At 36.4% G+C, this 15,087-nt stretch overlaps 2 protein-coding genes across 2 annotated transcripts; both read left to right on the top strand.

Annotated features, from left to right (window-relative positions):
• The first annotated feature begins 691 nt into the window (after positions 1 to 691).
• LOC108226651 (protein JASON) lies at positions 692 to 4,184 on the top strand. Its single transcript, XM_017401641.2, has 7 exons — positions 692 to 1,011; positions 1,098 to 1,152; positions 1,346 to 1,419; positions 2,140 to 2,384; positions 2,542 to 3,301; positions 3,388 to 3,470; positions 3,840 to 4,184. Exons 1-7 carry the CDS (start codon positions 883 to 885, stop codon positions 3,940 to 3,942), a joined length of 1,449 nt encoding a protein of 482 aa, XP_017257130.1. The 5' UTR covers positions 692 to 882; the 3' UTR covers positions 3,943 to 4,184.
• Positions 4,185 to 4,888: 704 nt separating this feature from the next.
• Positions 4,889 to 9,042, top strand: LOC108227785 (4-hydroxyphenylpyruvate dioxygenase). The gene is made up of 2 exons (XM_017403126.2): positions 4,889 to 6,221; positions 8,625 to 9,042. The coding sequence occupies exons 1-2, from the start codon at positions 5,080 to 5,082 to the stop codon at positions 8,809 to 8,811; spliced, it is 1,329 nt and encodes a 442-aa protein (XP_017258615.1). The 5' UTR covers positions 4,889 to 5,079; the 3' UTR covers positions 8,812 to 9,042.
• The last annotated feature ends 6,045 nt before the right edge of the window (positions 9,043 to 15,087 follow it).

Here is a 15,087-nt window from a genome sequence, read left to right as displayed (position 1 = left end):
ATATACCATTATGTTCTCGATGTGGTACAAAGATGGTTCAAAGAAAATAGAATTGCACTGGCGACAGGGTGACGCCTAAGCGACGGGGATGGAGCCAAGACACGGGGAGCGACGGGGGTGGAGCCAACCTGGCTTATATTTACAAACTCATAAACCAAGTCATTCCTTATATTCATAATAGTATAGCATATTGTAATCGATGTAGTACAAAAACAGGGCAAGGCGCTCCTAGGGCGCTAGCAAGGCGCTCCAGGGCGCTGCTGGCTTACGGGCGTTGGCAAGGCGTTCCTAGGGCGCTAGCAAGGCGCTCTAGGGTGCATGGCCAAAATCAACAAGTTTTTGTTAAACCTTGCCTCGACTCTTGCTATATATTCTTATTATTGCTCTTTTCTTTTATCAATGTCGGTTGGGAGTTTTGTATTTAATATAGAGGTTGTACTACACCACATTAAAATACACATTATGTATTATTCAAATAAAATGGATTCGGGGTATTACAAAAGCAGTATAAGATAATTTTAGGTAGATAATTTATAATTTTTGTTATTATATAATTAATTTCAAATGCAATAAATCATAAATATATAGAAACAGATAAATTAAAAATTCAATATTGTATTATAATATATAATTAAACCCTTTCTATTAAGTGCCTTGTGTATTTGCAAATGCGTACAGCCAAAAGCCGGTATCTCTCCCGCGTATTCAAAATTTAAAATACACACATCCGGAATCCATCTATCCCCCCAAATCCCGATCATAAATAATCTCATCGTCCCCAAATTCTCCAAATAAAAACGCCTAGTCTACTCACAACACACATACACTATCACCAGCTAGGGTTTCTCCACATCACAAGATCAAATCACAAAGCGATCAAATATGTTTAGCTCTTGGCCTGATTTCTTAGCATTTTTCTACCGATCAACTGTGGGCTGTTTGCTCGGCTGTTTCAGAATCAGAGACGTCCCTTCTCGCCCTTGTTCGCCTCTAGTTTCGCAACCCAACACGGTACATTTCACTCAATTGATTGTTTTATCGAATCTGTTTGTTTTCTTTGCTTTGATGATTTTATGTTTCTGAATTCATTTTATCAGGAACCTGCTGTTTCGAGAAATCGCAAACGCCTTAATTCTCTATCTTCTCCTCAAGGTATACATACATACATATATATACACAAATCGGATCTTTAATTTAAGTTGTTTTTGTTTTATATATGTATAAAGCTGAATTTCAATTACATTTTAGGGCTTTTGTATTTATGTGTTTGTAGTTTGTTTCTAAATGCGTGTTGCGTGTTTCTTGTTGTTATTGTGTTGAATGTCTTGTTTCTTTCTTGTACAAGGAAGCAATGGTTCACCAGGCAATGAGAAGCAGTGTAATCGTTTGGATCTTGATTTTGAAGGACTTCGAGATGAGGTTTGCCTCCTACACAATCTCTAATGTCTGTTGCCTAAAACTTGAGTTGTGTTTGGTTGGAAAGAATGTAATGAGAATTTGTTAACAAAATTGGAGGAGAAAGAATAGATGGAAGAGGGAACGAAAATGAGGGACTACAAATTTTGTATTGTGAAGTTTGTCAGGTAAATGAGTAAGAACAAGAAAGTAGCATTCCTTGAGAAATTGTTGGTTCTAAACTTCACTTAGGATTGCTGGGAATGGAGGGGAATTTATAGGCACCTACCTAAAAATGTACAAATTTCATTCAGTTATCTCAGAATTTGATTTATCTCAACCAAGCACAACATTTAGCTTCATATTACACGCTTTATAAAAAATGATACATCTCGCCAATCATACAGAATGTGCCATGTGTTTTTAAAATTTTTAATTTAAGCCTACAAAATTCTTATTGGATTGGGGTATTAGCGAAATCGTTTCTTAAATTCAGTCATTTGCATACATGCTTGGCTTTTCACTAGCTGATCAGGCTGATCTTCAGTTCTGCTCATGATTGCAAAACTTCAGTTCAGGCATCCATAAGTAAAGATATATATTATATTGCCCAGACCAGATAATTAGGAAAATTAAGCATTTCACCAGCCATCTTGCAGAAGGAAGATGAGTGAGAGAATTGTCACATGCCGCTGAAGAATCTCTCTGCAGTTACTCATTTGACTGGTTAATGCTTTTATGCAGGCCAAGTTTCTGCAAGCTTGTGGTACTTTACCAGAGACTCCTACTGAAATTCGTAAAGCATCATATATATTGAATGATTCATCTCCTACTGAAGATTCAGAATCCTCAAAGTTCCATTCATGGCTTCCCAACACTTCAATTCAGAAGCTCAATTTGGAGATGGAACCTGATCAGCCACCTACACCTAGTAAACAATGTGAAGATTGGGTGAGCAGTTCTGGTTCTTCAGCTTATGGACCTAACAGGTGCTCCTTGCCCTTATTTTACTTGAAAGACTTTAAATGCTGCTCTTACGATTTATCATCATATGTAGAATTTCAAAGAGATGTAACATAATAGATGTCATTAAATTTTAGTAACTTTTTTGTGAGACACTTTCATGATATCCCGATGTTTATGTAGTTCTCCGAAAACCGGACAAATGATCTCTACCAATGCTGAGGATAGTGATGCTGGCAGATTCGGCACAGGAGCACATAATTACGCTAGTCAGGCTGCTAGTGTGCAAAGCAAGTCTGTTCGTTTTAAGTGCCCTTCTGACACGTCTTTATCTTCATCGAAAAGCCCCTCATCTGAAGCTTATAGTCTAAGCTCAGAGCAATCGGAATCATGTGGTGATGAAAGGGCATCAAAGCTGTCACCAAACCCGACTCCCCTTCAGCTAACTGATGATATGCAAACACCTGGAACTGTTTTCCCATCTTATATAGGAAACATGATAGTTGGAAAGAATCCCAGGATTAGGACTCAATATGTACAGTCTCTTCCAGACCTGACTGAAAAAATTCCTCATCTACGAGTGTGGATGGAAGAGGGTTTGAGTCCTGATCCGGAGTCTGCTCACCTGATAAAATCGTTTGAGCAGGCTGCTAATGCAACCCCTAATTCAGAAGTGAGGGTGTCAGACAACTCAGTTGAGGAAGGGACGAAGGTGGAAGAAAGCTTTTCATCTTGTATGGAATCACTGCCACCCAAACAATGTGCCAACGGTCAGCGGGTTGTATCATTTGCCAGTGATAATACTTATTTTGGCAGAACTCCTGGGGATCGACCTGTCCTTGGAACAGTAGCTATTCACTGGAATGAGGATGAAACTTCTCTCGTGTCACCAAAATGGTGGGATGCGAATGGAATCCCCAATTCAACTACCAAGTACAAAGAGGTATCTCCTTTTATCTGTCATTAATTTTTGCCATCAACAGTAGTTGAAGCAAAAAGATGGTAACGTTAATCGTGTCCCGGTTTTAGGATCAGAAAGTGAGTTGGCACGCAACCCCTTTTGAGGAAAGATTGGAAAAGGCTTTGTCCGAGAAGCATATTTTGTCACAAAGGTATTCCATTTTTATTTTTTGTCTGCGGCCTTTTTTGGGACCTGGTATGAATATTATGCTAATCCATGCCAAGCAAATTATGCTCATATTATCACAAAACAAACAGATCAAATTATATCTGGATAAAGATGGAATACACCATAATTGTATTTATAATTCACTATGGCAATCCTTACTCACCTATCTTTGGGAAATGTGCACATTTATATATTTTCCTAGTGGTACACAGAGCTGTGTATGAAAAGTATGAAAATCTGCAATTCATATAGTAATTTGCTCAATTTACCGTAAAAGATTAAAATATGCTATTGCATTTCTTTCTAAGAACTATTCTATGGAATCTGATAAAGTTTAATTTTCATCTTATAGGAGACTTCTCAATGGTGCAGCACCCCTGGATTTTTATGAAAACCAGGAATCTAATTCTGCAGTAGCTCAGAAGGACTCTTCAATACCTGTAGATGTATTATGAGCTAAATATCTATCTCCGCTGATAATTGGATTGTGCAGAAATTTTATTGGATAATTGAATAGCTGAACTATGTCAATATCTTTCGTCAAAGATTTCTGTTGTGGGGCAAGGTTTGTCTTGCCAGCATCAGGCATCACTTACAGTGTGAATAAACAAAGTTTTACCTTGCAGACTTCTTTTTCGACATCCTTCTGATGAAGTTTATGTTTTCATGCATCTGTTATATGTAACTTTGTGCTTCACCTGTCCCTATTATTTAGCGACAACTCAGTGATCTACCATTTTGATTATACATGAAAGTGACGTACTTAAGTTGAGAAAAGTGCCTTTCATGATACAGTTATTACCATATAGAAGCTGTAGTCCCCCAATCCCCCCGACGCGAAGCTCAAGGCCTCGTCTGAGTACTGTTTCTGGTAGTCAGCTGGCCTCCTGCTCAACTCTTTATTTTCACTACTATTTTGACATTAGTTCCATGATTAAACGAGCATGATTATATAGCTCTGGTGGGTTTATCATCTATTGTCCCGGGACATCTGGTTCGACTAAGAATAGATACTCAGCATAATCATGTTGCCAAAGAAACGACGACATATGAAGCTCGATACTGTTCAGAAAATTCAGAAATACTCCTTCTGTTTTGAAATATAAGTCGTTTGATTTTTTTGCACGTATTTTTAAGTCTTTTGACCACGTACTAAAAATGATTATTTTTGAAATATTTTTGTTTTGAATAAAAATATATGTCGGATATTATTATTCAGAAAAATAAAATTTCAAAAACAATGATTTTAAGCATGCGGTCAAAAAATTTAAAATTACGTGCAAAAAAATCAAACAACCTATATTTCAAAACGGAGTAAAAATATGGTCAGCGGGCGTAGACTAAATACTGTATTTGAATGAAATCATTTTGCCATCATCTAAAAAATACCGTGTAATCCTGACATTAGTCCAAAAGAATCGTGTGGGACCCGAAAAGAATCGTGTAAAAACTGCTCAGGCAGTGAAGATGAAGACGCCAGCTCATTCTCTTGATAAGATTGAGTGCCTCGATTACCAGAATATACCATACTTGCTTGCCTAGTACACTACTAGTTATATTTACACATAAACACACAGCGTGGAAACCAAAAAATGGGGAAAAAACAATCGGAAGCTGAAATTCTCTCAAGCAATTCATCAAACACCTCTCCTGCAACATTCAAGCTGGTCGGTTTCAACAACTTCGTCCGCGCCAACCCCAAGTCCGATCACTTCGCCGTGAAGCGGTTCCACCACATTGAGTTCTGGTGCGGCGACGCCACCAACACGTCGCGGCGGTTCTCGTGGGGCCTCGGCATGCCTTTGGTGGCGAAATCGGATCTCTCTACTGGCAACTCTGTTCACGCTTCTTATCTTGTTCGCTCGGCGAATCTCAGTTTCGTCTTCACCGCTCCTTACTCTCCGTCCACGACCACTTCCTCTGGTTCAGCTGCCATCCCGTCTTTCTCGGCCTCGGGTTTTCACTCTTTTGCGGCCAAGCACGGCCTTGCTGTTCGGGCTATTGCTCTTGAAGTTGCTGACGTGGCTGCTGCGTTTGAGGCCAGTGTTGCGCGTGGGGCCAGGCCGGCGTCGGCTCCTGTTGAACTGGGCGACCAGGCGTGGTTGGCGGAGGTGGAGTTGTACGGAGATGTGGTCTTGAGGTTTGTTAGTTTTGGGAGGGAGGAGGGTTTGTTTTTGCCTGGATTCGAGGCGGTGGAGGGGATGGCGTCGTTTCCGGATTTGGATTATGGAATTAGAAGACTTGATCATGCGGTGGGGAATGTTACCGAGTTGGGGCCTGTGGTGGAGTATATTAAAGGGTTTACGGGGTTTCATGAATTTGCGGAGTTTACAGCGGAGGATGTGGGGACTTTGGAGAGTGGGTTGAATTCGGTGGTGTTGGCGAATAACGAGGAGATGGTTCTGTTGCCCTTGAATGAGCCTGTGTATGGGACCAAGAGGAAGAGTCAGATACAGACTTACTTGGAGCACAATGAAGGGGCTGGAGTGCAGCATTTGGCTTTAGTGAGTGAGGATATTTTTAGGACTTTGAGGGAGATGAGGAAGAGGAGTTGCCTCGGTGGTTTTGAGTTTATGCCTTCGCCACCGCCTACGTATTACAAGAATTTGAAGAATAGGGTCGGGGATGTGTTGAGTGATGAACAGATCAAGGAGTGTGAAGATTTGGGGATTTTGGTGGATAGGGATGATCAGGGTACATTGCTTCAAATCTTTACCAAGCCTGTAGGTGACAGGTATGTATATAGATACCATAGTTTCTTCGTCTTTATACCGTTGCTACTTTGGAGCTTGTGAGATCTAATTAATGCCTTTTTGTTGTTTATAGTGAAATGATATGAAAAAAAATTGAGTGTGGTGCATCTTTTTGGCAGTTGCTAGTTTGAATAGGGACTTTAGGCCAGAAAGTGTGTTTGCTTTCTTGAGCCTTCAGGGATAATCAACAAATGTCCCTATTGAAACATCTGTTTGTGTAATAAGCCAAAAGTAGGCATAAAGTTAGAAACAGAGCTTTGCATTGCTCAAATAGGGATAGGGGCATTTGTTGAAATAGGTGGAAAACAATCTGTTTGTGTGATAAGCCAAAAGTCGGCTTAAAGTTAGAAATAAGCCAACTTCAAGCTAGAAGTTGGTAGGATTTACTTTTTTGATCAGCTTATTTTTATATGTGATTTTTTTTAATAAATATCAATTTCAACACTAAAATAAATAATCTATCAAATTTATTTTCTTATTGTCTTTCTAATAACTCATAAGTCATCAATAACATAAAATTACCCAAACAGACAGTTTAAGCTGAACACTTGTCACATTAAGTTACTGTAAGCCATAAGTCATTATTTTAGGTCTACCCAAATGGGCTCATTGTTATAGATTAAAACCCTTGACTTTGTTAGTATCTACAAAGCTAAAGACATATAAATTCTTATTTTGACAGATTGTTGAGAGCTAATACTAAAGATATTTTATTATTATATGTCGGTTGATGATATTTAAATCCTAGAGCTTTGTTAGTATCAATAATACAAAATCTGGATTTTTCACTCATTACTTGGTTCAGCAATCAGCAGACTAGCATACATTTAAGCAGTTCAATTATGTAATTGATGTTGCAATAGTCTATACTGATTTCTGGCTGAGCAAAATAAAAAATAAAACCCATCAAATATGTAATAGCCTCCTTGCCCTAACTCTTTTTCTCCCTTTCATCCCGGTTTCCTCCGTTTTTAACCATTTATTCTTCGTATGTTGTTGCAGAATACTTTTATATACAACTGAGCTGATACTTGGTATATGTGCTTGTGGTTTTGTTGCATTTCATAGCAGACGCCCTACAAAGTTATAAAAAGAAAAAAATTATAGCTCAATCTAGGTAACCAGTCATACCTAAAAAATCTTTGTCTGTTTCTTGTACGAGCATAGAACATGATAAAAGCATCTCATGATCCACCGCTGGGATCTATGTTTTATCATCCATGTAGTTACATAAATGTAGTATCTGAAGAGTAAATACTTACACCATTACCTTAGTTAGAAGAGGAACTGAGGACTCACAGAATGCATCTGATTGAAGAGACTAGATAATCTTGATATATTTGTATTTTGGAATTGTTTTCTCGATGGCTTAGCAGATGATTTTTTACATTTACGGATGGGCATGCTTGGGTATAATCATTATAAGGCGACCTAGTCGTAGGTTGTCTGCCAGAAAAGAATCACCCTGACCCTGCTGTAGGTGCTATACCCATCCCTCAATGCCACCTAAAGGCTGTAGTTAGATTATATTGTGTCCCGAGTCATAATTTTCCCACTCTCCAGCTATTGTATTTGTAGCACATGTAAGCTGTGCACGATACTAATTACACATTATGAAAAAGGTTGAGATGATTAAGGTAATTTACCTATTCTCTTGAGTGTTGGTCCAAAAATCTGTTAAATATGTTCTATTGGCATGTTAAAAGAATAAGACTCTGGTCATCAGTAATTAAGTGTAGAAATCTGACATATTCACTATGGTGAAGTGATAATTGATAGATGCTCAACCGGAGCATTTGTCTATCTTTTCTTATTTTCTTGGACTGTTGTTTGATTAGCGCGAAGCTATTAGTTTGAAATAGTTAGGATTATGCTGCTAATTATTCAGGCAGCTTTAGGTACAAGTTGGACTTATGTAGTACCTTAATTAATTTTAACATCCAGGTGTGCGTATGTTTATTTCCAAATTTCCAATTATCTCCATCGTTTACAATATTTCTTACGTAGAAAGAATGTGATGCTTAAATTACAGAATGGTTACTTGGAGAAGTTGTGAAGTCTTGCATGTAGATATACTTGCGTAAGAATTATGTATGTATAATTCTAGCTTTTTTCATACCTTGCCGCCTTTGAGTCTGACAATGACTTTTGACGATAGATGGCTTGCTAGTTCTATATCTTGGGTTATTGAAGTGCTTGCAAGTTAATATATTTTTTGGGTAGATAAGTCTTGCTTGCCTTACTTGCCTAGGAATTATTGTTGTACTCCCTGCTTTATTTCATGTTTTAAAGTCTGACACTGACACTTCAGAAAAGGGCTGCTAAAGTGTGTCTTCTAGTGATCAATTTTGTTGAAATTTTATATCAATATATGTTCTGGGCAGGCCTACCTTATTCATAGAGATCATTCAGAGGGTAGGGTGCATGCTCAAGGATGATGCAGGGCAGATGTACCAGAAGGGCGGGTGCGGAGGATTTGGGAAGGGGAACTTCTCAGAGCTGTTCAAGTCCATCGAAGAATATGAAAAAACACTTGAAGCTAAACAAATCACTGGATCTGCTGCTGCATGAGAGTCCAGTTAACAAAAAAAATTCCTCAAATGCTTTTACATTATATGACTGCAAATGTGTAACCTCCATGTATAATATAATGTTTTTAAGCCAAACCAGCATTCACATAACCTGCTTCCCTCAGGTATGCACAAAAGATGGATTAACATTGTATAACTTGCAAGTTGTATGTTATTCATCTTCTCTAATTTATAAAGAGAAATATAAAATAAAGTACTAAGCTTTTACCTAGCTCACAAATTTTTCAGAGCCTTTTATTTTTTTTGGAAGCAAGTTCATGTGAGGTATCAATGATTTTTCCTTTTGTTCTGTTGGGGCTCTGTTTTTGATCGGTCGTCTGTGAAGTCCACTTCATTTTTTTTATTAGTTCCGATCATAAATAAACAGACGCTGTATATATTAATGTGAGCCAAGAACCCCGATTAATGTATATATTTTAGTTGGGGATAATTAATTTATACGTCCTTGAACTTTGGCCCATTTTTGATTCGCGTCCTTGAACTAAGTTTGTCAATTTATGCATCCTCAAACTTTGTAAATTTCCAATTCAGGTCCCTCCGTCAGTTTTTGACTAACAGAAGTTAGTAATTAGGGTTTTGAATTTGGGGGTTTTCGACTCATTAATGGATTGTTGAAATTGATGGTATGGGAAGTTTCGGGAGGTCAAACCGAAGAGATTCATGTAGGTTTCAATGGCGGAGGATTGCCGGAATGATGGCCGGAATCAATGGCCATTTTCCGGCCGGCGGAGACATTGCCACCATTCCGGCAATCCTCCATCATTGAAACCTACATTAATCTGTTCGGTTTGAGCTCCCGAAACTTCCCATACCATCAATTTCATCAATCCATGAACGAATCGAAAACCCTCAAATTGAAAACCCTAATTGACTAACTTCCGTTAGTCAAAAACTGACGGAAGGACCTGAATTGGAAATTTACAAAATTTGAGGATGCATAAATTGACAAACTTAGTTCAAAGACGCGAATCAAAAATGGGTCAAAGTTCAAGGACGTATAAATTAATTATCCCATTTTAGTTGACAAACCTGATTAATGTATTTAGAATCACCAAAGACGCTGTATTGAGGACTTGTTATCCATGCATCGTGTGGAACATAATAAACAACATATATAGCGTCCGTGTAGAATCAAGTACACACTCGACAAAAGAAATCCCACGCTAGCTATTACCATTAATTATAATAACAATAAGATGTTCATCAAATATGCTCAATCTCTGACCAATATTCAAATACGCTGCTCCGAACATAGTACAACTAAAGTAATGAAATCACAACATAACGTACGTGTACAATCAAGTACACACATGAGCACGGAAGTTTCCACGTTATTAATTTAATATAAGCTCGCTTGCATTATATAAAGCATCATTTATTTTCATATTCAAAACGGCAATTCAAGAGTTAGAAACTGAAAGCACAGTGCCAAGATGATAATGCTGAGCATGAAGAAAATCCAGATGAGTCCTCCGTCATCGCCTAATTACCGAAGATTAAGCGAGGGTGAGAATGAGAATCGGGTGGCCAAAGGCCGGATTCCGGTGCTGGTTGGACTGGACATGGAGGCCATGGAAAGAGTGTCTCTTCCTGCTAAGTTGATCAAGCATCCTTATATTGTAGGATTACTTGAATTGTCCGCTCATGAGTTTGGCTACTCGCAACAAGGAACGTTGAGGCTACAATGTGAAGTCTGTTCTTTTAAAAGAATGATTCGTCTCATATCCAAGGGGAAATGATTAGATCATTAACTTGTATGTGTTGTATATATCACTGCTATTGTAATGTTCGTAATTATTCCGGTCGATGAGATTTTGTTTATGTATCATCCTCTCATATATATTACAAGCTAGCCATTATTATACCATGGAGTACTCCAGAAGAGAATACTGTTTTTGTTAGGTTTATTGTGATCATTCAGCGGCTCTCTGTCAGCTAGACAGATGATCTCCGAGGTAAAAGAAATCTACTAAACTTTGAAACGGTTGGTTTATATTATTCTAAACTAATAGAATCTACAACGGTGTTTGAAAATTGTAATTTGCTTTTGAAAATTGAGATGAGAAGAAAACTGAGTACTCAAATAACCGCGTGTGTGTGAAATCAGTGTGTGCATAAGTCTGAGTGAATTGCAAATAGTAGGTCTGATCATTTACAACACATAGATGATAAAGTATCATGCATGCATTGCCATGAAATTAATCTTCTTATTGGTTATGAAGCTTGCCAATAAACATCGATTGTTATCCACTTCTGTAATATGTTCCCGAATCTCTCTAATATGATCAGACCGTACCCTCCATATCTGCGATCGTTACTTTTACATAACTATCCAAAATATTCATGAACTAGTTAGAATATGTTTTGAAAATGATTATAGACTGTATACTCTGTTCTAAAAGGTGATTAATCACTAGGGATGTCAGAAAAAACCGATCCGAATGGATATCCGACCGTTTCGACCCGAATGGATATTACCGAACCCGATATTTTGGATTTGGATTTGGATTTGATTTTTAGACCCGAACGAGTTTGGATTTGGATTAGGATACTTGGTATTCCGTATCAAAACCCGACCCGAAATCCGAATCCAATCCAAACCCAATCCAAACCCGAAACCCGAAAAAAAATCCAAATATATATAGATGTATATGTATATGTAGGGTAGCACTCTATAGCATACCCTCTTATATGGAGTTACGTAGCACGTCATTATAAATATATACATAATATATATTCTGTTATATTTTTTATGAAATATAATTACAAATTTTGATTATTAAACTGAAAACGAAGTTATACAATTTTTTTATTCCAAAGATCATCTAAAATTATGCAATATCTCAACATGATTCTATAACAGAATAATAATCATCCAGAATAATTCTGTTGTAGAATCAGTTTCGAAAATATACTTTTTTTAATCAAATTTTAAGTGTTAAATTACTTAAAATAGATTTATTTTATAGTATTCTATATTAGAATCACGTTTTATATGTATTCTATAACAGAATTTATAATAAAATTGATGATTTATAGTGGCACACTATGTAACTCCATATAAGGAGTCCCTCCCTGGAATGTTGGCCTGTATATGTATACTAATATACTTTTTTCCAATTTTAAATCTACTAAATTCTTGGGTTATAGTGACTTTGTTTAACTAATGAGTTACTTTAAAATTTCATACTCCATATAGTGAAGATTTGTGTTTAGAAATTATTAAATACGGTTCAAGATTTTATTAATGTGTAATACTTTATTATTAAAGTAGTTTAGTTTTAAATATAATGAAATTTGAGGGCGAAAAAATCAGAAATAATATTTTTACAATACTATATAAATTTCGAAATTCAGGTTTTGGATAAACCCAAACAAACCCGAACCCAATCCGAAACCCTTGGATTTGGATTTGGATTTGATATGTGAAACCCGATTGGATTTGGATTTTAAAAATAATTTGGATTTGGATATCTCAAATATCCGAACCGATCCAACCCGTTGCCATCCCTATTAATCACCGATTAATCCATGTTCCGTATTTCGCCGAACTGATTAAATCTCCGATTAATCGCTGATTAATCCGATTAATCCCCGATCAATTCAATTAATCACCGATTAATCTCTGTTCCGTGATTTTACCGATTAAGTCTGATTCCCGTTTAGAGATGGCAATTTGTACCGAACCGATGGATACCCGAACCGTACCGACCCGATTGGGTTTTACCGAACCCGAATATTTCGGGTTTGGGTTCGGGTTCGGGTTTAATTTTTAAACCCGAACTATTTTCGGGTCGGGTTCAGGTTTATGGCATACCGTTTCGAACCCGACCCGAAAACCCGAAACCCATTTCAAACCGAACCCGACCCCGACCCGAAACCCATATATATATATATATATATATATATATATAAATTATTAATATTAATATATTACTCCCTCCGTCCCCCTCAATTGTTTACATTGGAGGGGGACACGGAGACCAAGACAATGTATGAAAAATGAGTAAAGTTAGATGAAAAGTGGGTAAAGTGGTGGGACCTATCAATATTTAATAATAGATTTGAGATAGTGGAGGAAAGTAGTGGGTGTAATAGTAGTTTTTATTGTTAAATATGAGATAGTGGGGGAAGATAGTGGGTGTAATGATGAGAAAAACTTACTATTTATGGTAATGTAAAGAAATGAGAGGGACATCCCAAAATAGTAACTGTAAACAAATGAGAGGGACAGAGGGAGTAGTAATTAGTAATTAGTAATATACTAATATGTACATACGTGGTGCGTAGTCTTATTAAGTCATTGTGACTTTGACCCCAAACCTAATTAGCTTCGGGCCTCCTGCTTCTCGGTTCTCACTTTTGAGAGTTGCGATTCAGCGGCACATCAGCGGCAGTGCGGTACATGAGTTCTCTGTTCAGTTCTTATTGACTTTGTTTGTCACCCACAAGGTAAACTATCAGGATGATTTTAGTGCCTTGCTTTTAGTGCTTTTTTCCCCATATTAGCAGACTAAATAAATAAAATGGACCATATAGTTTTGTAATGTTTAAATTATAATTTCCTTTCAAATTTTCAGAATTTGCAATATTTTTATTTTAAACTACTGAATTTTTAAAATCTTATTTTTGCAAAAAAATTATTTATTTCGGGTTTCGGGTTAACCCGAACCCGAAGAGAACCCGACGGGTTCGGGTTCGGATTTACATAGTTCGGGTTTTTTCGGGTTCGGGTTCGGGTTCGGGTTTACAATATAAATTCGGATTCGGGTTTGGTTTTTACAAAACCCGTTTCGACCGACCCGTTTGCCATCCCTATTCCCGTTTTTTACAACACTGACGGTATAAGAGAAAAAACATATCAAAACAATAAAAATCTGGAAGTAACAAAAACAAACTGTCACGAAAGAAAAGGCCGACTAAACACGGCATAAGACGAGACGAGCCACTAATAAGTAATAAGTTATCTTATCACTGCAATTTAAGATATCTGGGAAGTATAGGTTACATAGTTTAAATAAAATATTATAAAATTATGTTAGCACAAGCTGCTTATTCTTTGTCAGGTCTCATGGATGGCATCAAGCTGCTCCTCGTGTTTTATATGTAACCTTATTGCCGAAGAGAAGCAAAGTTGTAAAAATTGAAACTCGGTTCAACTCAGATTGATTCCGGAAAAATGAGTACGAAAGTATTTGGAATGAGTTATCGGATAACTAATCGGATATTTTTTTTAATTAATTTTTTCTCTCATATATAGTTATATATTGATTAATAATAAAATTATCTGATAATATTAATATTTTAATAACACACTTGAAATAATGAAATTCAAATAAAATTTACTTGTTTGATAATTTTGACATAATAATCATTTATAAATTTTAATGAGAAAAAACATATAGTTTCTAATTAATGTCAATACTTTGAAAAAAAAAGACCAAAACATATACAAATTTATGTTTAATCTCTTTTGAAATAATTTTCAAATAAAACAATAAAAAATTGAGAAGTCAAACTCGGATTTGACCTCGAGTACTCAGAGTTCAACCGAGTTTTGACTGATTTTTCAATAAATCAGTTCTGAATCCGATTACTCGGAACTCAGATTGGCCGAGGGGTTAAAAATGAGTCGGACGGAGTACTCAACTGAATCGACGATTTTTAGAACACCGAAGAGAAGTAATGCGTCGATTTTTAGAACACCGGAGAGAAGTAACGCAAGTGCGATCGTTTTCAAAAAATATATATATATATATATATATATATATATATATATATTTTTTGCATGTTCAATTTAATCTGATATCATCCATTTTCTTATCCTTCCCGTTTTTGCAGTGTTTTTCTCAGTGCCTTACCTTATGTTCCCTCCAATTAGTTTCTTTACAATTATTTACATTTTAAAAGTTTCTATAAATAATTGAATTTTATAATATAAATACTAGTCTCATCCTATACTTCCATAAACTTTTTTCGGTGTATGAATTAATGTGAATGAATATCATTTTTTATTATTTTTCTTATTTTTTCACGTCATTGTATTATTAATTTTCAAATCCTCATGCCTAACACAATAAAAATTCAGATTGAAATGAGAAAAGTAACTCATATCTCATTAAGCTAAAAACAAATTTAGAAAATATAAAATATTCTTAGAAATATACCTTAGCTCCCGGTAACTCTATCGCGGGATCACTCCTGATTATCATTAGATTCATCATTAATGCCCTAAATATCAGTTTCCAGAAAAATG

The sequence above is a fragment of the Daucus carota genome, chromosome 6 (genome assembly GCF_001625215.2).
Source record: "Daucus carota subsp. sativus chromosome 6, DH1 v3.0, whole genome shotgun sequence".
NCBI lineage: Eukaryota > Viridiplantae > Streptophyta > Magnoliopsida > Apiales > Apiaceae > Daucus > Daucus carota.
This window is presented reverse-complemented; position numbering and strand designations above follow the sequence as displayed.